Source organism: Caretta caretta, chromosome 10, assembly GCF_965140235.1.
Source record: "Caretta caretta isolate rCarCar2 chromosome 10, rCarCar1.hap1, whole genome shotgun sequence".
NCBI lineage: Eukaryota > Metazoa > Chordata > Testudines > Cheloniidae > Caretta > Caretta caretta.
The window spans coordinates 8,205,943-8,232,920 of NC_134215.1; the positions used below are offsets into that span (position 1 = coordinate 8,205,943).

The following is a 26,978-nucleotide window of genomic DNA, read 5'->3' on the forward strand; positions in this document are numbered from 1 at the left end:
GTAATAACTGAGCCCACAAATTCATTCCGATTGTGAGCTCAACTGTAAGGAGTCAGTGAAAGTTCATAACCACCTAAAACAAATGCTGATGGAAATAGGTAGAACAGGGAGACAAAGACTGAACGAATCCAAACGGAAAGACCCACTGATATAACTCAAAGACTGTGTTAAGATCATGCCTGGTAAACAGGAAAAGTGCAGGACTGGAAATCAAGGTGTCATGGCATCCAAAACTGGTGCGTTGGAAACGAGGCCTAATTGGTGGACAAGATAACGAGGGAATGGGCTGTTCCACCAATCAGTGGGGGCTTCACAGAAAAGCTTTTGGGGAGAAACATTAGAAGACACAGATGCCGGCTGACAAAGACAAGAGAACAGGAAGGAGTGAGCTTCACCATCATTCCTGGCTGTCACTCCCACCATCTCCTGCTACCCTGGGATCCACTGCTGCTGGATCTTTATCATCCTGAAAGATGTTCTGACCACATCAGACCAAGAGAGGGACCCAGATGACATTGCCATCTTCACTGGCTCTGGCTAAATCCCAACCACCACCCAGGATGTGAGATTTGGTTGTTCCAGCCCCTGTCCTCTTGTGGGTCCTTTTCCTCCCCCATCTTATTTCTTCTTCCGATCTCTCTCCTTCCGCCTTCTGTCTAATAAGAGTCAGGCTTAGTCAGCCACAACTGGATAATCTTCAATACTGCTATCAGCCTGTGACCAAAGAGCCAGCTAAAAGCAATGCTCTAAACAGCCCAGTGCTGATCTCAGTTTGCCAGGCCTCAGTGTGAATAGAAGACTCTGTGCTGTGCGATTGCAAGCGAAAGTCAACGCCAGAGACAGAAGCTGAATTTTCTCTCCTTGCTGTTCTTCTCTCTCCTCTCATGCATGTTTGTCTCGTGTCTTTTAGGAAATGGGATCAGACCAACAGCTCGAGCCCAGCTCAAATCCCTTTCTCCTTTCCCCAAAAGGGCAGTTTTTACCATCTAAGAGACTGTCAAAATAATTCCTTCCAAAGGCTTTCCACAGCTAACGGGAAAGGGAACAAGGGACATTGCTAAAATGAAACCTTCATACTCCAAATTTCAAAGGCTTTAACTGTTTTTCCTTCTTTCCTGTATCTTCAGTAACAGGTTAAAAAAAGATTTTCAATGATGTGTTTGCCACAGTACTAAGCAGGCTGAGGTCTTGTATACTGAACCTCATAAACAACCACTGTTTAATGTTGGACAGGGACCTGGTCATGTTAACACCTTTGCCTCTTTGGGCCCATATAGTCCATCTAAATTAATACAAGTGTCCCCATCCTGGATGCACAGAATACCCATTCTTCCCTCACCCACTCTTCCCTCCATGAAGAGCAGAGCATGATAGCTCGTTCCAGCTCATAGGTGGGTTTGACCACGTTACCGGTTGGATGCTGTATTCTGAAGCCATATTACTCTGCAAGCAACCTCTCCACTGCCTTCCAGCAATGCAGTGAATGTCATCAGAGCTTGGGTGGCGTCAGCATTTCCATTACTAACCCATATTTTCAGGGGTTTATAACTTGACCATAAAAGCTCCCTCCGAGCAGGAACTTGGTACGCGCAGAATCTCAACTTCTCGGAGCTCATTAGGGACAACATAGCGAACAATACCCAGAAGTTCTGCATCTTCCCAATAGACAGTAACCACAGCCTGAGAAGGAAGAGCTCTTTTTGCAAAGGTTGGGGTTGGGGTGGGGCGGAAGAGACCCAGCCACACAAAGCTACATAGCAACTCAAAAGACATGAAGTGCAGCACAGAATTCCAGGACCACACGGCCCCACCTGCCACCCTTGTCTCTTAGTTTTGAATTACAGCCCCTCCAATAGAGCTGCGTTGCCAACCCCAAAAGGAACCAGCATTGAGGTCACAGGCAAAATGAGTTTGCTGGGTCTCATCCTAGTTCTTCAAGTGAAGGTTTGGCCTCATCGGAAAAAAAACACAAACCATTTGGCACAGTCCCTTCTCAAGAGAGGGGAAAGACAGGAAAGATACGGGGGGGAGGGAGGGAAGGGAAGGAAAAGAAGAGACTGTAGGACAGGACCGGGATGCATCAGGGAAACCTCACAGACCAACCTACAGGAATGTATCTGCTAGACAGGGCTGTCTGACTTCCGCTTTCAGCAATGCAAATGTTAACTCCATGCTCCCACTGCATTTTATTGTAGAGTAATCCACAAAACAAACAGAAAGGAAATTCAGCATTAAAAAGGCCAGCCCTTGCCATGAGTCAGTTGTATTGTGGATTCCTTTACTGGCTCTTGTCACGTCCAGATAAGCAGCCCATACATCTCAATCAACCTGGTTGCAATCAGGATCCAATGGCTGCTCCAGATGTTTCGTGCTTCGCTTCACCTAATTTCCTCCCCCCCCCCCCCCCCCCCCCCGGGGTTGAGTGTGTGCGCGCAGCTGTCGCACAAGTTTTGGGACAACCACATCAAGTGGGTTTTGGTGAGGCAATAAATATCAGAAGCACGCAATGGACGTAAGACAACTCTCTGAATACGGGAATCTTAGCAGAGTGCTGCAATTGCAAAAGAAAACTACCATGGCTTGAAACCAAGTGGGATGATTAATGCCATGGTTGGAGGCAAACGCAGAGTTTCAAAATAAGATGCACAAGAAACCAGCCCCACTTTGCTTTGCAGCATGCTGGTCTCTTAGCACTACCCGCAGGGAGCAGAGTGGGGTAGAGTAATGGAAGGCAGAGCTGGATAGTGGAGCATGGGAGAAAGGGGAAATCAGGAGATACCAGTATCAACTGCGTGACTGGGCACAGCACAGGGATCAGGGGAAGAAGGGAGGGGAAAACATTTTTGCCAATGCTTCAGGGCATGACCAAGCACAGCAGGAGAGTCTTGGGGGAAGCATGAAAGTGTCTGTAACATCGTAGGGCATAACCAAGTGGGAGAAACAGACCCCAAGGGGAGTTGGGAGGAAGGGGGAGGCTGGTGTCCCATGATGCCATAGGGCAAGGGAAGAGTCGGAAAGCAGAGCTCAGGGGGAGATCCCCACCTGTATCCAGTCAATATCACCACACAGGGGAGAGAAGGAACCTCCAGTGGAGCAGATGTTAGCTGGAGACCCAGAGCGGGTGAAGCAGGAGCGAGCGCTGTACAACGGGCCCAGGGACACTCTGCTCACTCCCCTCTGCCTCTCACTTTCGGTCTCCTTCAGCTTCCGAACTGATCATTACATGATCAGTCAGAGGTTTATAGAAGTGAGAACACCACCGCCTCCCCCACAACAAGGAAGAGCCCCGTTCTTCCCTGCTGACCTGCCAGCCAGCCCAGGAGCACCTGCCAGCCAGCCCGCCCGGGAGCACAAGTGCAGACAAAGGACAGACATCTAACTATGGTGCCACCTGGATTATGGCTTCAAGATTTTAGTGCAGACAAGGCTGCTGATTAGCCTCCCACTCCACCAAACACAGGACACTACTGGCTCATCCAAGGGCCTTGCTGGCACTCATCAGCACCTCCTCCTGTAAGAAGAGATCCCAGCCTCCCAAATTCCTGTCACTCCCCAGCCTCAGGAAGCGAGTCCCAATCTTAATTAAAAATCAAAGCATCAGCCCCTCTCTACTGGGAGCCCCATTTGGTGCTGGGAACAGAAATCCCATTGGCTGCTCCCTCTGGCAGGAAGAAAGCTCACTGGGGCAGGGAAATCAGAGTTTCTTTGGAGGAAGGTTTGAGAGCAAGGCCTGGCACCAGTGAAGTGGGGATGGAAAAAACAGGAGGGGGGAAGGGAGAAATCATTTTACACATAGGCCATCCATAGAATTGTGCCCCCTTCCCCTCTGGGACTCTGCCAGAGGAGAGGATATGGTAGCGCTGCTGACTATTGCCCTCCCAGCTGTTCATTCTTGGCATCCCCAACACATCATCTCATCTTCCATATGGCCAGGGAGGGGATTCGAGGCAGGCTCCTCAGCATCTCAGTTCTACAGCTGGAGGGGGCCCCCTAAAAACAAGCAGCCAGCACAGCTCCTGGCTGACTGCAGCCTTCAGAGCTTCCTGGTTTGGGAGGGGCAGGAAGGACTCAGGGTTGAGAGAAACGTAAGAGTCCATAGCGCAAGATAAACAAGAGATCCCAAGCCCAGTCTGAGATCCAGTTATTCCTTACGGTGTGCAAAGTGCACGCCCCCAATGCTATGGAAACAACCAAGAGGCTTGCAAGATGCCAAGGTACAAGGTCTTTGTCCTACCGAGATATAACACAGCAAGTGTAGAGAGCAAACCGTGGGAGGGGAGGAAAGGAAGAGAAGAGGGGAGACAATCTGGGCTCTTCTGTTTGCTAAAAGAGCTGGTTGAGTTCTTTCATGTGAAAAGCTTTCCTGTCCCGTCAGAAAATGCAGTTTTGTCAGAATCAGAGTTTGCTGAGGCAGGATCAATGCCAATTTGGATTAAATTTACCTAGCAGAGAATCAAAATCAAAAATGTTGTTAATGTCAAATTGTTTCATTACGATAGAAAAAAAGCATCAACAATTTTTGTTCCAACATTTCCACCTCGAAGAACTTCTTGGAAACTTGCGTAGTAGGAGACTTTTCGCTCTTTCAACTTGCTATTCTGATACAGAACAAAAATGAATTCCAAGTCACTGATATTTCCCCTGGGATGACAACTCTGCTCTTAACCAGCTCCGTTTGCTCTGCTAATGTCTGCTAGCACAGCATCAGCATGCCAGGCGAGGGTCCTGTCCCAGGGAGCTTACACTTGAAGGAGCCAATGCATAGAGGGGAAGTTATAACTATGGGATTGGATGGTGGCTCTAGCATGGGCTTGGCAGTACCGTGAGCTTGATTTGGATTGGGTGTGAGGGAGGGGATACTTTTGGCAATGGGGAGGGGCAGAGCAGTGATTACTGGTGGAGCACTAGATGAAGGAGGTACAGAGCACCGCCTCTGCACAGGTAAAGGGAAGCAGCCCAGGAGAGGAGACAGCAACAGGGACAAGGAAAGATCTCCAGGTGCAGCACTGTACTGGCATGGTTCTCCCATGCCCGAGTCTCACCATGAGAAGACAGCTGACCCTGTTGGCTCTCAGTTGCCTTGCTCAGCAGCTCAGTAGAGACTCAGCCTCCCTATTCAATCAGAATAAACCTGAGCTTACCTTTCCGTCTCACCCCACTAGGGGAGAGGGAGCATTCATCCCAGGCCTGAAGATGGGGAAACATACAAGGAATTCTCTCTATTTAGCAGCCCAACTTTCAGTGTTTCTAAGCAACTGAGCATCAGCAGCAGGCATAGGAGAGAAGAGTTATTTCATTTTAGTTTTCCTCTTAAGGCCAATTGCTCTGCTGGAAGCCTGGCAGCAAGCGATCCAATTACAGGAGAAAGTGATCAACCAAATCTTTTCCATTTCCTTCCCACAAAGGACGAGCAGAGAGAGCTACCCAGCTGGGATGATAAGAACAACACAGGAAAGTAAAACATGAGGGGAGGGAGCGGGGGGAAAATGTGCCAGGCAACAGTTCCCTGGAGACGAGACGGTGCCCAGCTGTGGAACTGCTAGAGGGAAGCATGGTTCAGAATCATTAGACCCAACATTCAGGGGTAGAGGGGGTGTTTAAAAACAACATAATTAATAGAAAGACCATGAAATCTAACAACAAATCCCCTGCAACCCAGTGACTATGAACTGCTCCCAGACGTTAGGTATTCAGTGGCCTAACGTGAACCTTTAGCGGGTCTCACACCGTCTCCTAGCAGGCAGGCGTCCATGTGATTGCCACAAATTGTATTGATCAGAACTTTGTGGGCAGCCTGCGAAAAAGCATGAGGAATGGAGACACCACATAGAAGCAACAGAGGGAACTAAACATAGTGGGGGTGGGAGGGGCAGAGAAGAGCAAAACAGACTATGCCATGGGCTGTCAAATTCACAAAGCCAACCTGATTTCTCTAACCCCTTTCTGTCACAGGGACTTTCCTCGGGCGGTCACCTGTCACAGCAGAAGGTATAACATTATCAGACAGAAGTCTGATTTAAGGGATGGGTCCCTTCAAAGATTTCCTGGCAGGGTCAGTCCCTGCAGCTGGGTGCTAGAGTATGAGAAACAAACATGCTATCAAGAAATTGAAACAGATCAATTTAGTTCTACTCTCAGATCTGAGCAAAGAGCAAGCAGTGAACAAGCCACACAAATGGTGGCAAGGCTGATCGGGCACGTTCCGTTCTCTCTGCGTTAGACCCACGGGTCAGGAAAACTTTGCTATCCACAAGGGCTCCCTTTAACGTTGCAATAGGGGGCTCCATGGAAAGCCACCGCACGGCTCACAAGTTCCATCTGATTGAAGGTGCATTCTACAGAATTGGATTATTGCATTTAGTGCTATAAAGGTCTTCAGACCAACATTTTTCAAGACAGCCGCACAGTCTGTGATGGGAACCCAGAGAAGGGACTCTCGGATTTGAATGCCCAGTGACACTGGTTTTCTGATGGGAGGTGCCACCTTCTCTCAATCCCTGCATAGAAATAGGAGAGAGAAGCCATCCAGCAATTAAGAAGCAAGAAAAGAAATGAGGAAAGCCAGGGGGCATATTAAATGGATGCTGAAGTGCTCTGAAGTTGAAAAGCAGTAAGAGCCTGGCCCGCAGCCAGCCTCCAACTCCAGATTACAACCAGCTCAGCATTAACCTGCCCAAACAGGACATTGCCACTTGCTGAAATACTTGGGAAGTGCTGGAGGACTCTCGAAAGAGGTGGACACTCATATACTAGCAGCTGTTGCCATGTTTCAGGCCCTTCAGTGGCATCTGTGGGGCCACCATGACAACAAGTTTGCTACTCAGCTCCGGACCTATAAAACCGTGGTTAAACTACCTCTCCTGGTTGTTCAGCAGTGAAACATGGGCACTGAAGAAGGCTGAAGAGTGACAGATTGAGGTTTTTGATTCTCGTCATTTTCATCAGGTATAACAGAGGAATAGAAGGTATATTAAGTAATCAGGACAAGAGCAGTGATGCTGGGTTTAGTTCCAAATATCTTCAACTGCCTCCATCAGCACTAGTTTGGTTTTGGTGGCTTGCTTGGTATGTGCATATTTTTAGGACGGAAGACCAACGAATTCCAAAGCAAGGACTGCTGCTACACAGCTGACAATCATGTGGTCGCCAAAAGCTTCAATGGTACGGTGAGATCGCCAGTGACGGACATCAACTAAATATTCAGCCACACCTCCTAAGGACATCGATAGAGATGTCCCTTTGGGATCTGCCACGATGCTGACGATGACGACTACTCCAAGCGCTGCAGTTATTAATGACATGTTCATGAGGGGGACTAGCCAGCTGGGTCATAGATCAGGATACTGCGGTATAAGCACAGACTATAGCAACATGCCTCCTCCTTAGTGCCGATCCTTCCCTAATCTACCCCTTTCCAGGCTCCTGTCCCTTCCCGACTCCCCGCACCTTCATCCCTACCAGCTTCTTGACTGGTCTTGTAAATGGCCAGTATTTGTTACCACAAAGATACAATCCACTGACGAGACAGACCAGGGACATCATCACTTCCCAAGCGCTGTGAGCCAGTTCCATTTTCAAAGCACTTTGCAAATGCTACAGTGTGTTTAAAAATTCTCCCCTTCCATAAGCCTCCTTCCTGCAGTATGTCAATAGGTAAGATGTACATCAAAGGGAAACAACACAAAAAAATCAACCATCTGACCAAAATTTTCAAAAGTAACTAGAGACTCTGGGTGTCTCAATTCTGGGGTACCACCAGAGACATCTTAAACGGACCTGATTTTCCAAAGGCAGGTGTCTGAGTTTCAGAATGTGCTGGAGAAGAGCCCAGAAGGGTGCACTCCCAACTTCAGGACTTAAATGCTCCATCACTGATCATATCCCTGCTGAAGTCATGCATGATTCTCATGCAGTCAGTCAGTCCCCTACGGGCAGTCACGCCGCTCTATTACAAGTGCCAGACCTGTGGGGATCTGGGGACAGGAGAGGAGAGAGAAGAGGAAAACTAGCCAAGTGGGAAAGGGCAAAAGTCAGTGGAAGATAAATGTCTGCTGTTAAGGGGGAATTACAAGCAGCCCATGGTATAATCAAATCCAACCATTAGCAAGCAGTTGCCAGTATATTTTCAGTCTCAGTGTAATCCTTCCAGTTTCTTCCCCAGAGTATGTGTTTATGCCCATCTGGTCCAGATGTGCAGCGCACAATATGCCAGCACAGCCCCTGTGCTCACTGTTGAACTTGGCTAGCTGGACTGTTTTGGCTTCCAACGCCAACGAGCACAATAGTGATAAAGGTGGGCTTTGCTTTCCACCCAGCCCCACAGCCTCTTGCAGAGCATCACACTGGAGAGTGGCAGGGCTTGGCTGCCAGCTGGATTCAGGAGGCACCAATGCAATTAGAGCCTCTCTGATATTAGAGGTTTATCACCCTCATAATACCCATCATTAAATATATGCACATCGCAGAGCTGCCCTGCCAACCAAGCACCAAATGGTCAAACACTGACATTGATGCTGGCAGATGGCCCAGGTACGGGCTGCACACACACTCCTAACCATCGCTCGGGCTTCCTGGAAAATGTAGAATTGGAGCTCAGACCACAGAATCCATCCCCTTCCCAAAACAGGTTCCGGCCTCACTTCCCTCCCCACATCCTGTATCAGACACTGATCAGAGCCAAAAGGCAGGTACTGTGCAGAGCAAGGCAGAATTCTGGAACAGAGCAATTTCTGTAGACCAGCAGCTACACACAACTGCACATGCTGCTCAAACCAGAACACACTGGGGCCAAATTCTGCCCTCGGTTACAACCCTCGGGTTCAGTGAGGCAACTGAAGGCAGCATCTGACCCGCTGCTTTTACAAGAACAAGGAAGACACAAAGCTGGGTTAGTTTATGAGGCCTATTTAGTACCATACTATAGCTTGGACGCAGAGATGAGATCTGCCACTATCACGGACTTATCTCTGTTCTGACGTTGCATGACCGACCCCTCTTGCAAATCGTCCTGTGGGCACTGGGCTGTGCAATGAGTGATGTGCACCCATAACAACTTCATAGCGTTTATGGCCAGCGGGGACCTTTAGAACATCTGCTCTGACCTCCTGTATCTCTCAGGCCATTAAAGTTCACCCTCTTACCCCTGCCCTGAGCCCAGTGACTTTAGACTAAAGCATTTTAACCCTCAGGAGACTCAACTGTTGGAACTGGTGGCAGCGGTACCTTCAACAGTCAGATGCCCATGAAACACGAAGCACCAAGAATGCATTGGGAACCCCCCTCTCTAAAGCATGGGCCTCAAAGAATGGAAAATCCAGCAGAGAGGAACAGAAGACGACATGGGCTGGGCTGGCATACGTCCAGCAGAGGGCAGCAGTGCATCTTCACTCCCAGCCAAGGGCCACATCAAGGGGTGGTATCACCCCACGGCAGAAATGGGGGAATAACTGACACTGAGGGACGCTTTGAAAGACTTTGCCACCGTGCTCCATGTCTCAGTAACAATGAGAGCTTTCCTTCACCACCCCCATCCATTTGCCTCCACCCTGGCATGGCAGGAGCACATGTTAGGGTGAGGCTTGGGCTGGCATAGTTTTCACGGCTTTCCACCCCTGGGCATCTCTGTTGAACTCCAGTGGAAGGGGGATAAACATGACAGCTGCTTGGGTTTTGTGAACACCCACCACCTAGGAACTGGGTGGAGACCTGCCACAGAAATAGCTGTGGGAGGACAAAAGACACTACCCGACTGAGCGGGATTCAGACAAAGCAAGAGGTGCCATATCACAAGTCGCTTGAGCTGTCCAGCCCTCTCGTTCTCCGGTGCCACCCCTGTGCTGCAAACCTAAGCAGAGAACCCCACATGACCTCCGGGAAGGTAGATCCCAGGGCCTTGACTCACCCACTGATGATCTCCTTGTTCTCAGCTCGGATGAAGTGCTCCTTCTCGGGGGTCAGGATGCACAGGGAGAACTTCTGCCCCGTCCGGCTCTCCCCATCCACAACATCCGTGCACTGGTTCATGTTGATGGTGCCCTGTGGGAGGGTCGTGGGCTGGAACAGAAGGAGGCAGGTTTTAAAAGGAGGAGCCGAACGCCACCTGGTAGCCATCCCACCCCCACCCAGCAGCATAGAACCCGGCACTCTCCACACATCTATTCATTCACAAGCTCAGGAGTCCAGCTGACTGTGCCATCCGTAACTCTGCTCCAGACTTTGCTATCCCACCGCCCTTTGCCCAAGGCTAAGCTTCACTTAAGCCCCTTGGTCTCTGACAGTTCGCAGAGCCCGCCGTGTACAGTCCCAGCTCCCATTCTGGACAGGCAGCCCTTCCCCTCCACGACCCACAGGAAGTGCTACCTCCAGCCAGGTAGATTCCGCAACCACCCAGGGCTGGGGGAACCTGCTAGAAGAATCAACTCTCCGCTTTGCCTGGTGTTTACATCAATGCTCACCGCCCCAAAGATCTAAGAGGCATTCAAACAGAGTTCCATGGGCTGTCCCAAATACTGTTCCATTTATTGCTCTGACCTGCCACAGCTCCTACGTCCACCCAATAACTCCACATACCCCCAGGCTCCCACACCCTGCCCTCACTACCAGCCTTCCCAACACCTCTCCCAGTCTGGCTGCCTCCAATCCTCCACCACCATTTGCTTTGGTAGAGGGACAGGCCCCTGTCTCCATGCACGCCTGCCCCCAGGACCAGGGGAAAAGCCAAGCAAAAAAATTGGTAACTTGCTCTCAATGGCAAGAAGAGTTACGAGCCTTGGTATCGAGGTATTCCTGCAAGACTATCATTCGTAAGAGACATCAGGCCCCTGCTCCGGGGGTTACAGAAGACCTTCCCTGCAGCACAGCCTGAGCAGCTGGTAGGACAAACATTACATACCCAGGCACCCCATCAAAAACGGCCTAACAATTCCAACTCCAAACAAACTGCAGGAGGAAACAGCAGCTGCAAGGGCTGACATGCCCCCACGCTACAAAAATAGAAAAGAAATGGCAGGCAAAATAACCATCACACACAAGCGCAGACAGAGCAGAGTCCCAGCTCTGAGCAGATGCTTCTGGTTCTGACTTCCTGCAGCTTGGCCAGCCCGGCTCTGGGATCAGAACCCAGGCAGCTGTCGCTAGCATGATTCCCGGACCAGCCCAGACGGGACCTTGTGGAACATGGTCTGAAGGCTACCCTGTAAAACGGTGCTATTTTAACTGAAGGCCACAACACGCTGAGCATTAACTACTTGAAGTGGGGGCTCGGGATGAGCAGGAACAGGACTAGTCTATGGTCTACACTGTTAGGACCTGTATAGTCAAGAGATCTGGTTCCTGACTTTAACACACAGTGTGGTCTTGCAGTGTACAAACAGCACCACCCCGGTGTTTTAACCTTGTTCCTGAACTGGGAGTCAGCCCTGCTAGAATCCAAGGCCAAAAATCATCAGAAGGAATCAAAGATTTTGGGCGCTCAACTTAAATCCCTTTACGAAGGGGCCTCCTTTTCAGAGGAGCTCAGCACGCTCCTCTCAAGCTAGGCACCCAAAAATTGAGGCGCTGAAAAGCACCACTGAAAAATCTTGCCCCAAAGCTTTAACAGGGCTCAAGAACACAGTTGACACACGGGCTACACCACAGGGTAGCCTTGGTCGAACTGCTGGGTGCGGTCATGTGTGAGCAAATCCCTCCACGGGGTAGCTAATACAGTACAGTGCAGAAAGCGCTGTAGCATGGCTGCCAGCAAGCCAAGCTAGGCTCCAGCTTTCCACAATGCCCCCAGCTGATGCTCAAGGCACATGGGATAGGACTTCGCTGCATTTAAAAACCCACGCCTGACCCATGCCAGCTGACTCAGGCCCACCGGGGATGGGCTAAGGGGCTGTTTAATTGCAGTGTCAGCACTTGGGCTAGAGAAGTGAAGGGATCTCTCCTCCACCAGGAAGAGCGCTCTCACGTCATGCCCCATCTTTATGGCCATGATTGCGCTCCCGGTCTTGCTCCATTTTGTGTTGTTTTTCTTACACAGACACAAGGGCTAACGTCACGCTGCTCCGGACCTGACCCTTGTCCGGGGAGGGGGAGGAGGAATCTGCTTTTTCATCTGGCTGGGCGGGCAGCCAGCCAAGCCTAAGCACACACTCTGTAGGATTTTCCCATTAAAGTTAATGAAACATCGAGTTTGCCGGCATCTGCGCCTGCCGGCCTCGAGGCCCCACATTAATCTGCCACGGCTGTCTAAGCAGGTGCCCGAGTCGCTCTTACACGTGTGGGGAGAAGCAGGGGGATGGAAGGAATTCAGTTCCCTACTATCTGAGAGACACTGAAGATACAGTCGTCACCTGGGAAGATTATCAAAGAGACAGCGGCCTGTGCTAGGGGGTGGGGAGAGAGGGGAATTTCCACTGCCCTGGGCTCTCCAACACCTGCAAGGCCATGGCACAGGAAGGCCAGGCAGATGCAGGAGCATGCAGGCGCTGTGAAACACGCAGGCCTTCTCCTCAGGCCGCAGAGAAACCCAACCTGTGGAAATGATTTCTACAAGGGGTGGGAGAGAGTGCGACTCAGTCACCAGAGTGGGAGGCTGGGAGTTCAGGAGACCAAGAATCTACATTCACTTCTGCCACTGACATACTGTGCGGCCGTGGGCGGCCACTTGGCCTCAGTTTCCCCAACTGTGAAACAGGAATAATGCATTTCAATCTTTGGGAAGTGCTTTGAGAGCCAGGGACAATAAAGGTGCTAGCAGTGCCCAGCGATGACTCAGGCTCCGTCTACACTATGAGCTGGGGGTGTGATTCCCAGCACATATTCGTGCTACCCCTCCTCAAGCTAGTGAGAGAACAAACAGCTGCGTAGTCATGGTCGTATGAGTGGCAGCAGCGCAGGGATGGCTTACCTGCATCAAGGACATACCCACCGGTTTCAAGCAGGTTTGTACTCGGTGCAGCTAAGCCATGGTTCCATTGCCCGTGCTATCGCAGCTACACTAGATCATAGTGCGGACGTAGCCTACGGGACAGGTGGTGTATATCGGAATTCCTCTCCCGACTTCAGCAGAAAAACACTGAGAATCTGGCCCTGTTACATCACGGCTGGCGTCTTCTTTGTTCAAGGGCTGCAGGGCACAGGAGAAGTGCCACTCTGTTCCCCTCTTTCGATTCCCGGAGCATATTCTCCCCCACTGATCCAGGAGAGGAGGAGTCCACAGCAGCAGCAGCCGCCACGTCCAGGGCCAGAGGCCAGGGAAAAGGTCGGTAGCGTCAGCACCCCTTTGCTACGCTCCCCAGAGACGGAGACGGCAGGATCCTGCATGTCCTTGTGGGCAGGGGAGGATTTTATGCATGCACTTTTGTAATAGTCTTTGGGATGGACTCTGATCCAGCGATGGGAGTGGAGTCAATTCATCCTCAATCCACAGAGAAAGGGTTGGGTTTGAACCAGGCTCTAGACATAAAATGTGCGCTACATGGAGGGCACTGCAATCCACAGCGAGGCGCATGGTTGCCCCATGACACCCCTTGCTGCAGGACAGTCCAAGCCTCGGGGTACACTTGCCACCAGCATGTAGAGTGCAGACATCGCACACCCAGCCAGACTGGGTAGAAACAGCAGTGGACTTGACTTGGATGAGCAAAGCGGCCTACATGCCCAAACCCCCAGGGTAGAGAGCCGTGCAGGGTATGTACATGTCCGAGCTCTGCCTCCCACGTTCACACTGCTATTTCAGCAGCGTAGCATCCCACTGACAGAGCCTTTTCCTGCTGCAGTGAAAGGCTCTGGCAGCAGGGAGAGGCTCCTGCAGCTCCCCTCCTGCCAGAAACCTTCCCTGCTGCTAGAGCCTTTCACTGCTGCATGCAGCCACACATATATAGTGCCTGAACTCTGCACGCCGCCACAAGTATAAACGTAACTTAAGGTTCCAGCTCTGCCTTCTCCCTTTCACGCAGGCTGCAAAGGCCTAGTGCCTCCCCCTCTAATCGGCAAACGCTGGCCTCAAAACAAGGGCACAAGGAAGCGGGCAACTGACCCTTTAATAGGCAGTACCCAGCCTAAGGCCCTGGGGTTACTTGCAAAAGCCAGAGAGGATCCAAGCCAGGAAGGGGAAAGCAAAAGACCGTGGAAGGGGATCAGACAAGGGGGAGAGGAAAAGAAGAAGCAGAGAGAAAGTGAGACAGGGAGTGGGAGAGGTGTGTCGGCTGCGCTCATTGAAGCTGACAGGTCCATCTGGAGCAGTCATTCCTTCTCATCCGATTACAGTGTCACCTCCAGCATGGGCTCCCCGTCTCTCCCACTCCTTCACTCCCATCACCGCCTCCAGCTGCTTCAACTGGCAGCAGCCCTCTCACACAGAGCCCTTTGAAACCCCACTTCCTCTAGGACCCACAGCAGCAGAGGCTGGAGGCCTAATATTCTCAGGTCAGCTAACCTGAGTTAGCTGCTCATGAAAAGCCTGCCTTGGCCCACAGAGTCCTCCCCCGGCCAGACACTGGGACCACCGGCACACTGCAACAAGGAGTGTTCCCAAAATGGCTCTACAATGGACTGATCTCAGCACCAGCCTCCATTTGGGCCGGCCTTCAACCCCTTCCTTGCTCCCCGTATCCCTCTCCCTAGCACTGCTTAAACCCTTGCTGTGAAAATAGCAAGGTGAGCGGAACAGAGGCCTACATGTTTCAAATACTGTGGAGACGAAGAGAAAGAGGGCACAGAGAAAGCATCCAAACCAGCTTCTCTGACACTTCCTCCTGCAGATGGTGAGGCTGGCAAGGAGAATTATTTTTGGCAACCATTGTAGTGTGCTTTGCCATGGAAACGAACACAGTTACCACTGAAGCATCTTCAAGAGCTGCCTATGCAGTTAAAAAAATAATAAGTGAGGAAGCATGGACTAGTGCTTAGCGCAAGGGGTTGGGAATCAGGATTCCTGGGAATCTGGTCCCAACTCTGCCACAGACTAACTGTGACCTTGGGCAAGTTACTTAACCCCACTGTCCTAAGTTTATCCAGATGTAAAATGTGGAAAATGTTTCCCTACCTCACAAAAACGCTGAGGGACTTAACTGTATATATTATGATAGAGCCTAAGGGTCAACCAAGAACCACTGTGCAAGGTGCTGTACAAACACAGGATAAGAGACGGTCCCTGCCCTCCTCGTTCTGCGTTTATACAGCAGCTAGCACAATGAAGCCCAGGTCCATGCTAGGCGCTACAGCAATACAAATAATACTAAACAAGACAGACAAAATGGAGGGGGAAGGGACAGAACATACAAGACTCCAGGCAAGATTATTAAGCGACCAGTGATTCTGGATACATCAATATGGAGGGGCTCAGCCTCAGACACATTAACAGGTCTTGATTTCCAAAGGTCAGGGGATCACCACTTTCTGAGAATCAGGGCCCCCTAGGGCACCTCAAGTTAGGCAGCCAAAATCAGAGATGTCTAAAAATCACGAGTCCCTTTTGAAATCCTTGGCCCTGATGTTTGTGAATCACTTTGAGATCTGCGGGGAAGGGGGAATGGACGGACCAAGTACACAGTTACATCATGTTCCAGGAACCACAGGCTGGCACTGCCATTTGATGTGGCAAGGAAGTCGATCCCTAAAAGGATTTTTTTGTCTTATACAAAAATAAAACCCAGCTTTCCAGTAACTGTAAATGGGGGGGGGGGGGGAACTTTCACAAACTCCAGCTAGAGTCCTAGAAACACCATCGCTTCACTTTTCTGTGGCAAAGCCTGAGCTTTCACTCCTCTGGATTGTTGTGTAAATTCAGTCCTGCTCCCTGCCCCGATCATGCCAGGGACCAAAGCCAGGCCAACTGAAAGAGCGGCTCAGACTTGTTCCCGAAGAATCTGGTTATTTACCAACACAAAGGACACCCCGGGCCACTGTTTCACTTATGCTGCTATCCTCTGTCCTCCTTAAAGGAGAGTGAAAGCCCAAGTGAGAGAAGGCCTTCAAATGGCGGCTCCGCCACGTTGCTGGGAGCACATGGGCCCAAGTGACAGCTCAGCAGGATGCGTTGGCAGGCTGCTCAAACTTCCCGTGACGCGTGGGGTGACCAGTCAAGTCTTCCCACGAAGGGCTACAACGGCCACATTACAGGAGGGCACCAGGAAGCCCGAGATACGGTTGGCTGGACTCAGGCCTGCGTACTGCGGGGTGGATGTTGGAGCCCTGGATTGGGGCCCGGGTTCAAAAACTCTCAACCTAGGGTCAGTAATCAGTGTAGCGGCCCTAGCCCTGGGTTCTCCAACCCAGGGTCCAGTGACTCAAGTTCTACCACCCCTGGGCTTGTATTGCAGTGCAGACACCCCCTGCAGTCTCCTGGGGGGAGTTTCAGGTAATAGACCGCTGGCACGTTTATTTGGAGGGGACAGGACAGGAGGGAACCTGCAGTTTTTATTCCTATTCCTTCCTCCCCTTTGCCAGTCACGAGAGGGAATATCCAGACTCACCAGAATACGTGCTTGGCAGATTAGCATGGCTGAGGCTGTGTCAACACCCAGGGAGGACGCTGCTGCAAAGACAGCAATCGTACGGCATGGTTTGTCCCCTCGCCCATCATTGCACCGGTAAGAGTGCATCCCACTCAACTCAGAGGATAGGTCTATCAGTGGCCATTAGCCAATATGGTGAGGGATGCAACCCCATCCTCTAGTATCCCTAGCCTCTGGCTGCCAGAAGCTGCAACTGGACAGCAGGGCATGGATCGCTCGAAGATTGCCTGTTCTGTTCATTCCCTCTGGGGCACCTGGCATTGGCCACTGTAGGTAGACAGGATACAGGGCTGGATGGACCTTTGGTCCGACCCAATGTGGCTGTTCTTATGGGAGTGGGCTAGCAACCCCAGAGACCTAACTAAGTACACACCTACTAAATGTTGTTACAATGGATGAGGCCAGAGTGAGGACTTGGGCTTGGAAAGCGGCTCTGTTAAACATGGAGTTTGCAGCGCTGAGTGAGTAACCTCTGCCGACATGGGCAGGATTTCACACAGCCAGCTGGCCCCCCAGCCCAGCCCTAAACATCAGCAGCCAGTTCGAAGGAGCTGAAGCCAAAAGGTACAGGGCAAAGGTCAGGGGGAAATCACACAGTCTCCCGCACCTGAAGTGCAAACAAGCACACACCTTGAGCAAGTATGGGCACCGCCCTTCCACTGCTGCTGTGTAATCTGATCCACAGGGTCCCGGCAAACACAGGACACCGCCAAGGGAAAGCAGTGGGGGAATGAGCCAGGCAAATGGACTCTCTTTAGCGAAAGGTGGCAAAGGTAAACATCTGATGGAACAACCCATGCCAGTCCAGGGCAGGAACCTGGAGAGTCAGGAACAAGCAGTCTCCTTGAGGTGAAACACCGACTCTCCAAACCAGTGGCACAGCCAACAGACCTGAGAGGGAGGAGAACCCTGAATGGGCTTTACTTAACCCGATGCCAGTCCAGCTGAACATGGAGATGCCTGTGCCACACAACTGGCAGAGCAGACCCACGCACGACGGAGAGAGAGGAAAGGGAAAACCACATAGGAAAAGAATAAACTGACACAAATCTGACATCAGGAATCATAACATTCAAAAACCGGTAGGAGAATACTTCAACCTCTCTAATTACTCAGTGACAGACTTAAAGGTGGCAAATTTGCGACAGAAAAGCTTCAAAAACAGACTCCAACAAGAAGCTGCTGAACTTGAATTAATATGTTTCAGAGTAGCAGCCGTGTTAGTCTGTATCCGCAAAAAGAAAAGGAGGACTTGTGGCATGTAAACTAGATACCATTAACTTAGGTTTGAACAGAGACTGGGAATGGCTCGGTCATTACACTAATTGAATCTATTTCTCCATGTTAAGTATCCTCACACCTTGGTGTCAACTGTCTGAAATGGGCCATCTTGATTATCACTTCAAAACATTTTTTCCCTCCTGCTGATAATAGCTCCTCTTAATTAGTTAGCCTCTTACAGTTGGTATGGGTACTTCCACCTTTTCATGTTCTCTGTATGTATAAATATCTTCTTACTATATGCTCCATTCTATGCATCCGATGGAGTGAGCTGTAGCCCACGAAAGCTTGTGCTCAAATAAATTTGTTAGTCTCTAAGGTGCCACAAGTCCTCCTGTTCTTTTTGCGGATACAGACTAACACGGCTGCTACTCTGAAACCTGTCATAGGATAAATAGGGACACAAGACACGTGACAACTTACCAGAAAATACCCAGCCCTCGCAGGCCTTTCTCAATTGTCAATAACCCTCCCCCCAGAGTTTTACCCTCCTCTTGGGAGAAGATGAAAGTTGGCACACCAAGGGTCTAACCCAGGAGTTACTTATCCTGCGTAGCCCAGGAGTCAGAGGAGACACTCTGAAGCTATGTAAGTGTACATACCACAAAATGACAGGTTTCAGAGTAACAGCCGTGTTAGTCTGTATTCGCAAAAAGAAAAGGAGTACTTGTGGCACCTTAGAGACTAACCAATTTATTTGAGCATGAGCTTTCGTGAGCTACAGCTCACTTCATCGGATGCAGTAGCTGTCACGAAAGCTCATGCTCAAATAAATTGGTTAGTCTCTAAGGTGCCACAAGTACTCCTTTTCTTTATACCACAAAATGGAAAACACACACACACAGTACAAGCAGAAAATCACCTTCTACAGGAACCTGACTTTCCACAGAGAGGGCCAGGGCGGCTTTGCTCATTGCTAGCGACTGTACTGTAGAGTACAGAAAGAAAAGCTTCTAGATAGCGCAGAGGTTCCTGAACTGTGGACTGCAGATCACTTGCTGGTTGTCTGCAGAGTGCTGGGCAGTCACACAGTGCTGGCCGCCCCGCTTCCTTATCTCCACCTCCTAGACTGCACTTAAGGAAGCTGCAGATGCATTAGATGTCCATGCCAATGCTGCAGTTACCACCAGGATGCCATGGCCATGATTGTGAATAGGAAGGTAGGTAGTTACTAAACCCTCTCTATTCAAATGTGGGGCCCATTCTGGAAGAGTCTGAAGCCCCCTGAGAGCATGCATTTCACCTGCAGGATGCGGGCTTGACCGGTAGTGACTGGAAGGTTTTACTCTGGTGGTTTTTCACAGGGCTGTGGGAGGGTCTCCCTTCACTTCCTACCAGGCAGGTGTCTGCACCATCACAACTAGCACTAACCGGGCTCCAGTATCAACAACAGAGCAGGGGAATCGTCGGGTCCTAGCGGCTGAAACCCAGCACCTCTCCCAGCAGGAGTCACCCAGTTATACTAAAAACATTCCTTTGGAGCAGTGCTCAGTTGCATTTAAATTTTTTATTCTTTAAAGGAAAGTAAATACCAATACAGGGAGGAGGAGTTAACACAGGGATGCCAGAGACAATCACAAGGCGGCAATGTCAGTTAAGCCTTCAGACATGTGATATAAAGCTACACATGCAAATATTCATTGAGGGCCAGATCCCAAGCCTGCTGCAGTCAGTGGAAGCCTTTGGGTCCAGCCCCTGCCTAGCACACATGAGCCAAGGCTGATGCTCCAATCTCACCTCACGCTTCAATGCCTGTGATCCTCCTCATTCCATCCCCACGATGGACAAGAAAGGTGGAGCATCAGCTCCTATCCTGTATGTTCCGGGCCAGATTCAATCCCGGCTCCACACATGCAACTCTCCCCGCCCCAATCGAACAGGAGTCTCTGCATGGAGCGATGGCACTATGCCTCAAGAAAGCTTGAAGAGGTGGGAGACGGAAAGACAAGACTTAGCTATGTCCTCTCTGCTGAGGCAGGGAGCAAAGCCACAGTCACTATCCAGTGAAAACGGCAAGCACAAAATGGTACCCTCCATTCTCTCGGTTTATAACATGCTGGCGCCAGGGGAGGGCGCAGGAGAGCAAGCGCACAGTATGACCAATTGCAGATCTAGATGCTGGAGTAAAAGCCAAGGAGGAATTGCATTAGCATTTCCCTTAGGTAGGACAGATAGTATTTATACACACACATGCCTACAGCATGCATTCTGATTCCAACACGAAGCCCATGGAATACACTCCCCAGCTGGGGTTACCAAACATGCAAGACGCACTGTGCTTGACTTTCCACTTCTATAACCTCACCATCAAGTCTTCCCAGTGAACTTGGATTAGACCCCAGAGACCTTTCACAGAGAACGGCACACAAGCAGCACTGGAGAGAAGACGTCTGTCTCTCCCTCACCTCCCACCTCTCTTGTGCAAGCTCTGAATCATTTCCTGATGAGGTTCCATCTTCTACAATGCAGAAAAGAGTTCAACGTCAGAGCCAACGGGAAAGGAATAAAGTGTTCCGATTTCTGTGCTCTACAGGAAATTAAACAAAGCAGCTTCACTATCTGCCCCCCCCCCCCAAAAAAAAAAAAACAAAACAAAAAAAACCCCAACCTAATACCAGGTCAGCCTAAAGAGGATTCTCTACAAACCAGCCTAATCCGCTGTCCAGATCCAGTAAGACTTGCAACAGTACTCCGGGCTCAGCCCTGCACCACTGCATCGATGGGAGCGGAGCCAAGCCATTAGACACCTTACAGAGCTGAACCTTAAGCAGAGATGCTGTGTAAAGCAGCCCAAGTTCAGACCTGGCCCAGCACAACCATCATCCGGGGGCACTGCCCCTGGATGCCCCACTGCCTTCAGATAGAACAGTCCATCCCTCAGTAGCAACAATCCCCTTAGGGACTTCTGGGTTCCCAAGCTGCAGTCTGAGATGAGGGTGGAAAGGTGCCTTCTTGTCTGGTTCTGCTGCCAAGGAGAGCACTATCAGGGAGCCTTTGCAGTCGCCACCAAGTCACTTGCATGGCTTGTGGTCAAGGGCAGCCCTTTTAATGCACGCTTGAAGGAAGAGGACCAGGTAACACTTTGCGATGGGTGGAAAACCCCAAGATCTGCAGCTTCAGTCTCAAGGATCAGTCCGACCTCGTAGATCTGTCAATTGAGACAACAGCAACAAGCTGGGTGGGGTGGAGGCACACCTGAATTTCTTCAGCTCTCAACGACTCAGTCTGCGTTTGGGGCGGTGGGAGGGAAGGTTCCTGGTGGAGCAAGGTGTAGCTCCAGTCTGAATCAAACCCAGTTGCCTATCCCTACTCAAAACACCAGGAGAGCAGCACAGGACAGTGCCCAACACCCCAGGAAAGACCCTGGAATTCCAACAAACAACCCGTGGCAGACTGGCCTTGATTTTTAACTTGCTGGCGTTTAAGGGCTTTTAGCAGCTGGCACAGCTGCTTAGTTCGCTGGGAAGCCACAAGCTGCAGAGCAACGAGCCCCGCTCAGAATTCAGAGGTTGCCAGTTCACAGTCCATACCAATCACTATGTGACACCACAGGAAATCTGACTAAAGGCTGGGTCCCTACTGGACCACCATGAGATACAGGCAGTGACCACAATTCCGTATGTCCAGGGACTGACAAGGAGACAGCAGGGCTGGAGGCTGAGCAAGGGTAGGGGAAGGAGTGCTGTGGCAAGGGGGCTCAAGCCAAGTTTTGCGTAGGCCACCTTTCGAACCTACAGCTCTCCAGAGCTTGATACTTCCCCAAGAACTCAGCGCTGGTGAAGGGCACTGTCCAGATGGCCCTGGAGGGCTACATCCCAGTCTTACCCATACAGCAGATACCATGGGGAACACCAACACATGCTTCTTCTACACTGCCTCAGCCCTGACCTGGAGTGAGCACCTCAGGAACCAAGTTCGGCCTCTGCAACTTATCCTCTCCTTTGCCTCCCTAGGGAAACTGCCAAGGGTGTTAAGAAACCACTCCCAGAATAGATACCAGTTGACATGGGCACCTGTCCCGTGGGAACTGGATTGAGACCCACCAATTCATTTCAATTAGGCCTTTGAATTACTTATGGCCACTGGGCTGGATACCAAATGCTTCATGTCCCATTTCCAATCCTTGCTTCCTCACAGTGTACGAGTAAACAGAGCCATTTGGGGGGTGGGGGGAAGGGAAAGAAAGTAACCCTTTTGAGATCCGTAGTGGAAGAGAGAAGTCACAGCCAGCCAGCAAGGTATTGAAGGGAGAGAGAAGAGAAGAGACCTTGACTGTTTTGTGTTTATTCTGTGGGATCCTGCAAGGATAAGTTCATCTTTAGGATGCATAGGGGTCCTATAAACAAAGAGGATTCATCTGTGCCAGACCCTGAATTCTGTACATTTTTTAGATGTTGGGGGGGAGAAAGGACACAGGGTTATGAATGTTTTGGGGACTTTTGGGGCTTAAAACACTTGTCTAGCAGCCATCAGAGGCTGTCAAGCTCTAGTCCTGACCCACGCTGGTCTTTCTCCTTGAACTTCTGCCACTATTGCCAACACCACCACAGCTCTGAGCATGGTAGCAATAGCAGGAGCTCTAGCAAAGAGCACACAGGGGGATTGTTTGAGTGCCATGTTCTCTAGATCTGCTCCGAGTAGGTGCCACGGCACTGTGTGTATTCGTTCCGACACGTTCCAGCCCTCTGCAGCAGCCAAGCGCTCTTACATAACCTGGGATGATTAAATCTGGAACACAACATTTAAAAGGGGCAATGAGGGGAGGGAGCTGAAAACAAACAAAAGGGGCTTTTTATTTTCTGCCAAGAACCAGAAAATTCATTTCTGCACCTCCCATGCCACACTGGTTCCCTTAGTGCCCAGCCACTCTGCTTGGAAGAATCGAGGCTTGTTACCCACTGCAATCTCACACCAGAGGGATGGCCTTAATGCTGCACGACTTTGCTGGGAGAGTGTCTCTGGTACAGGCTTTCCTTAAAAACGATCATGGGCAGAGGGTTTCTTACTCTGCTCTACATTTCCAATGGGGCTGAAACAACCGAGGGAGCAAACGGAAGAAAAATTCACATCATTTTAGTGTTCAAATATTTTCAAATATAAAATATTCATTAAAAATAAAGTTAGAGAGATTCTCATCCTGAAGGATCTCCAATACTCTGCAAAGTGATCCACAAATTATACAAAGGGCTCCATCTGTTCAGCCATTGCTGAAATGCAGCCACCTCGGGAGTACAAAGCAGTGGCTGTTTAACACCAGTGCTACGCTGCCATTTTGGACAGGAAGTGAACCCAACGCAGGAGGAACGGCGGTAACGAGGCTGTGGTTGTGGTTCCCTACACAGCACGTGCCCATCAAAGCAGTATGGGTTCATGCCCAGTATTAAGCCAGTAAGAGATACTAGCTTGTGTGTCAGTCCAAAGACTCCAGCCCAGGAACAAAATTCAGCACCAGCCTAAACGAGCACACAGATCTCAGATCAACACCACCAGCTTTGCCAGACCAAGAGGCAAAGTGAATCCCAGGGCAGAGGGCTCCCAGCTAACACTCTGCCTCCAGAATTCAAACCTGGAGACTGGTAGCTACAGTGCACCAGCTGACCTTGCCCACTGGGAGGGTGAGCTGGACCAGAGGCCATCTCTGATGTTACCCAGTACCCAAACCAAGCAAGGCTTTATAATGTAAACTCAACACCCTGAACGTCACTGAAAACAAAATTGGCAGCCATTGCAACACCTCTGTGATTGAGCCACTATATTCTACGCTAGCCAAACTTCCCATGTGGTGTTCAAGAGAACTCCAGATAGGTTCCATTGCAATACTTCAGTGTGCTGGTGACCATGGCATAGGGACTGCAGCAAGGACACAGCACTGGGGCCAGCTCCTAGGAGCCCTTAATTAAGAGGCTACAGGATCGTTAATGGCCACAAGCAATCAGGATTTCTGTTTTCCAGGACAACTAGAATCCGGCATCTCCAGCAGCACGGCAGTTCCATGCAGAGGTATTGTTGGTGGCCTGTACTATTCAGGAGGTCAGATGAGATGATCTGGTGGTCACTTCTAGCCTGAAACTCCATGACTCTATTCGTTCAGGAAGGGGATGGGAAAGGAATAGGAATAATATTAATTTGCCTTTCTATAGCAGCTTCCAACTGAGGAGCTCATTGTCCTTTACGCTCATTAATTAAGCCTCACGGCATTCCTATGGGACAGTATCATCCCCACCTTACCAGTGGGGAAAAACAAGGCACGGACATTATGTCTACACTGCACATTAACCCTGGGTTCTGACTCAGCTTTGAGCCCAAGTCCCACTTCTGTCCACGAGTCAGATCAGCAAGCACTCAGGACCCTGCAGGGGGGAGGGAGAGGAGGGAGTCCCTCTGTGACTCAGGTCCAAACCCTGTCATTCTGCAGTGTGGATGCAGGTCAAGCCACAGACCCAAGTCTGGAGGTCTGTGCAGTGCAGTATAGATGCATCAGCACAGCTAGGAGTCCAGGGTCCAGGAACTGTGAAGTCAGGTTTACAATGCAGTGTGGATGCTCAAGCATGGGCTTAGAAACACATAATATGTCTACACTGCAACGTGAGCCCAGGGTTTGAACTCAGGCTCAAGACTAACCCCCTTTCCATCTATACACAAATTGTGCTAACCCAGGACTCAGATCTAGGGTGCCAGGACCCAACCTGAGTCAATCCAGGATCCAGGGTTCAAGCCCTATTGCTTTGCAGTGTAGATGCAGGCCCACTAGACTTGTGCTCTGGGAGTCCTCCAAAAGTATCTCAATTCCATGGGCTGACTTTCTTTGTCCCCTGGAAAGCCAAGTCTGCTGGACAATCAAGTTTTCCCACTCTGTACCACGAACGAAGGGCTAGAGTGGCCACATTCTGGGAGGCTGCTAGAAAGTCTGGGATATGGGTGGTTGGACTCTGGCCCACATAATGAAGTGTAGATGCTGGAGACCCAGCTTGGGGCAGGGAGTTCAACAATTCCTAACCTGGGGTTACAAATGAGTGTAGACGCTCATGCTCTAGGTTAACAAACCCAGTGTCTGCTAACTCGAGTTCTATTAATCTTGGTCTTACGCTATAGTGTAAACAAACCCACTGAATTCACATGTCTGGGTCCCACAGACCCAAGCTTATTGTTCAGCATTGACATACCCAGAGAGGTTAAGTGACTTTCCCAAAGCCAGAAAATCAGTGGTAAATAGAAACTAGATCTCTTAGCTCCAAGTCCTATGCTTTTATCCAAAAGGGGATATCGTTATGAAACTGAACTAAAGAGCTTCTAACAGAGTATAACCCAGCCTCCTATGCAAAAAACATAGATCCAAGAGAAACTCACTAGAAACAGACAAAGCCTGGGGAGGAGAAATAAAACCAAAACCCCCAGAGTGATAAATCTGGCACCAGGATAATAGAAAAAAAGAATTCTCTAGTGGAAGGACACCAGTAACGAAAAGCCCTTGCAGTGGCTTTTTGGATGTCTCCCATAAACCTTGATGGCAAGAAGGCAGGGTGGATAAAAATCAATTTACTTTTTTTTTTTAAAAAAAAAATCTTATTTTTTCATTTAAATTAAATGCTTTTATTTTTGTAAAAATAAACTGATTTACAATTAAATTTGAGATTAATGCAACCTATTTTAAGGCCTAAATTTACTACAGTCTATTAAAATAACCAAGTAAATACCAAAACAACATTCAAGCCCTACATGTTTGTTGCTAGAATTTTAAAGAAAGCCAAACCACTGAACTGGTGAAAGTCACAGGCTTAGCACTTGGAATCTGGGTTTGTTGATGTGCTAAACTAGCTTTTGACAGCAGGAGCCTCTTCTGCCAGTGCAGAAAGAATACTTTCTTCATTTCAGTTTGTTCAACTAGTTCGGTTCCTAGGTCATTCAAATTTGAGAAACCAATTGGGAGCTGAAAAAGCTGTAAAGTTTGCTTTCCTCCTCCAACCTTTGAATAAAAACAAGGTGAAAGAGCATGAGATCTACTAGTTCTAAAATTCTGAAGGCCATGGTGAACAATAAGTCCAATTCACTAACTAAAGAAGCTTCCTTTGTTTAATGAATCAGTTTTAAATGCAAAACATGTTTTGCATTTAAATTTACTTGTATGTTTGAATAAACTTACTTTAAAAAAAATTTATGTACCCAGCACATTTAAGGTAGTTTTTATTTAAAAAAAATTAAAATGCTGTTTTTGTGCATTTTAATTTAATTTCCAGTTTCCATCCAAATACATCTGGACACAATTCACAACTAAAAAAGTCAATCAAGTAAAGAAATGCATCATTCACCATTTTCTAACAAAAATGTATTTATTCAGATTCTTACTGTTTACATGCATGTTAAGCTATATAATTGTTTAAATAGATGTGTACAGATAGAATGTACCCTAGTAGTTAGTAAAAATGAAGTACCAAGTTATATGAGCCACTTTCCACCTCTTTTTTAGAGATTTAAAAAAAAAAAAGTACAAATGCAAAACCAAGATTAAAACTGATTATTTACATCAAGATTTCCTGCTTGCTGATTTAATTCATGATTAAAATCAGTGATTTCAATCCACCCCGTAAGATCTAAACCCTGTGCTCTGTATAGCATAGCTGCAACCTAGTTGTGTTGAAGGAATTGGTCATTTTGCTGCCCTTGCAATGAAATCCTCTGTGATGCCATGTGATCAGCAGCAGGACAATGGCACGGCTTAATGAGCACTTCATACTGCCTGCCACTAGACACAATGCTATCAATATGGCTACAATGCAACCAGTGCTCTCTATTGGGCAGATTTTATTACATTCTTATAGATCATCCAGCAGGCTTATCATCCTAGATTTATTCATTAGACAAAAGCCTCTTGAAAGTGACCTTAGCTGGCTCAATAAAAGAATAGACTGTAGCTGTCACCCATAGATTCATCAAGTAGGAAGGGAAACCACCATCTCCCCACTCCTTCCGACATAATTAAAGCTAGCCACCCTGCCCCTCCCAGATCTCATTCTCCATCTGCGATGAGCACAGGCAGCTGCTCTCCCATACCACAACCAAGTGATTTGGCCTATGAAATGTGGTCACTGCTCCCTGCCCTTATCCTCTCCTTTCAGTAGCACCATCCTAAGACATCCTCTCCCCCATCTGCTAGCAGCTCCTAAACTACTGTTCCCAGGAATTTAAATCCTTCTG

At 49.4% G+C, this 26,978-nt stretch overlaps 1 protein-coding gene across 10 annotated transcripts in view; it reads right to left on the bottom strand.

The window, feature by feature from the left end:
- MPRIP (myosin phosphatase Rho interacting protein) overlaps positions 1–26,978 on the bottom strand; it is a 170,790-nt gene that overhangs the window by 75,175 nt on the left and 68,637 nt on the right. For all 10 annotated transcript variants that reach the window (XM_048866052.2, XM_048866051.2, XM_048866053.2 and 7 more), the window contains one exon: positions 9,902–10,053. In XM_048866052.2, coding sequence (XP_048722009.1) covers positions 9,902–10,053 — 152 coding nt within the window. The remainder of the gene's footprint in view (positions 1–9,901; positions 10,054–26,978) is intronic.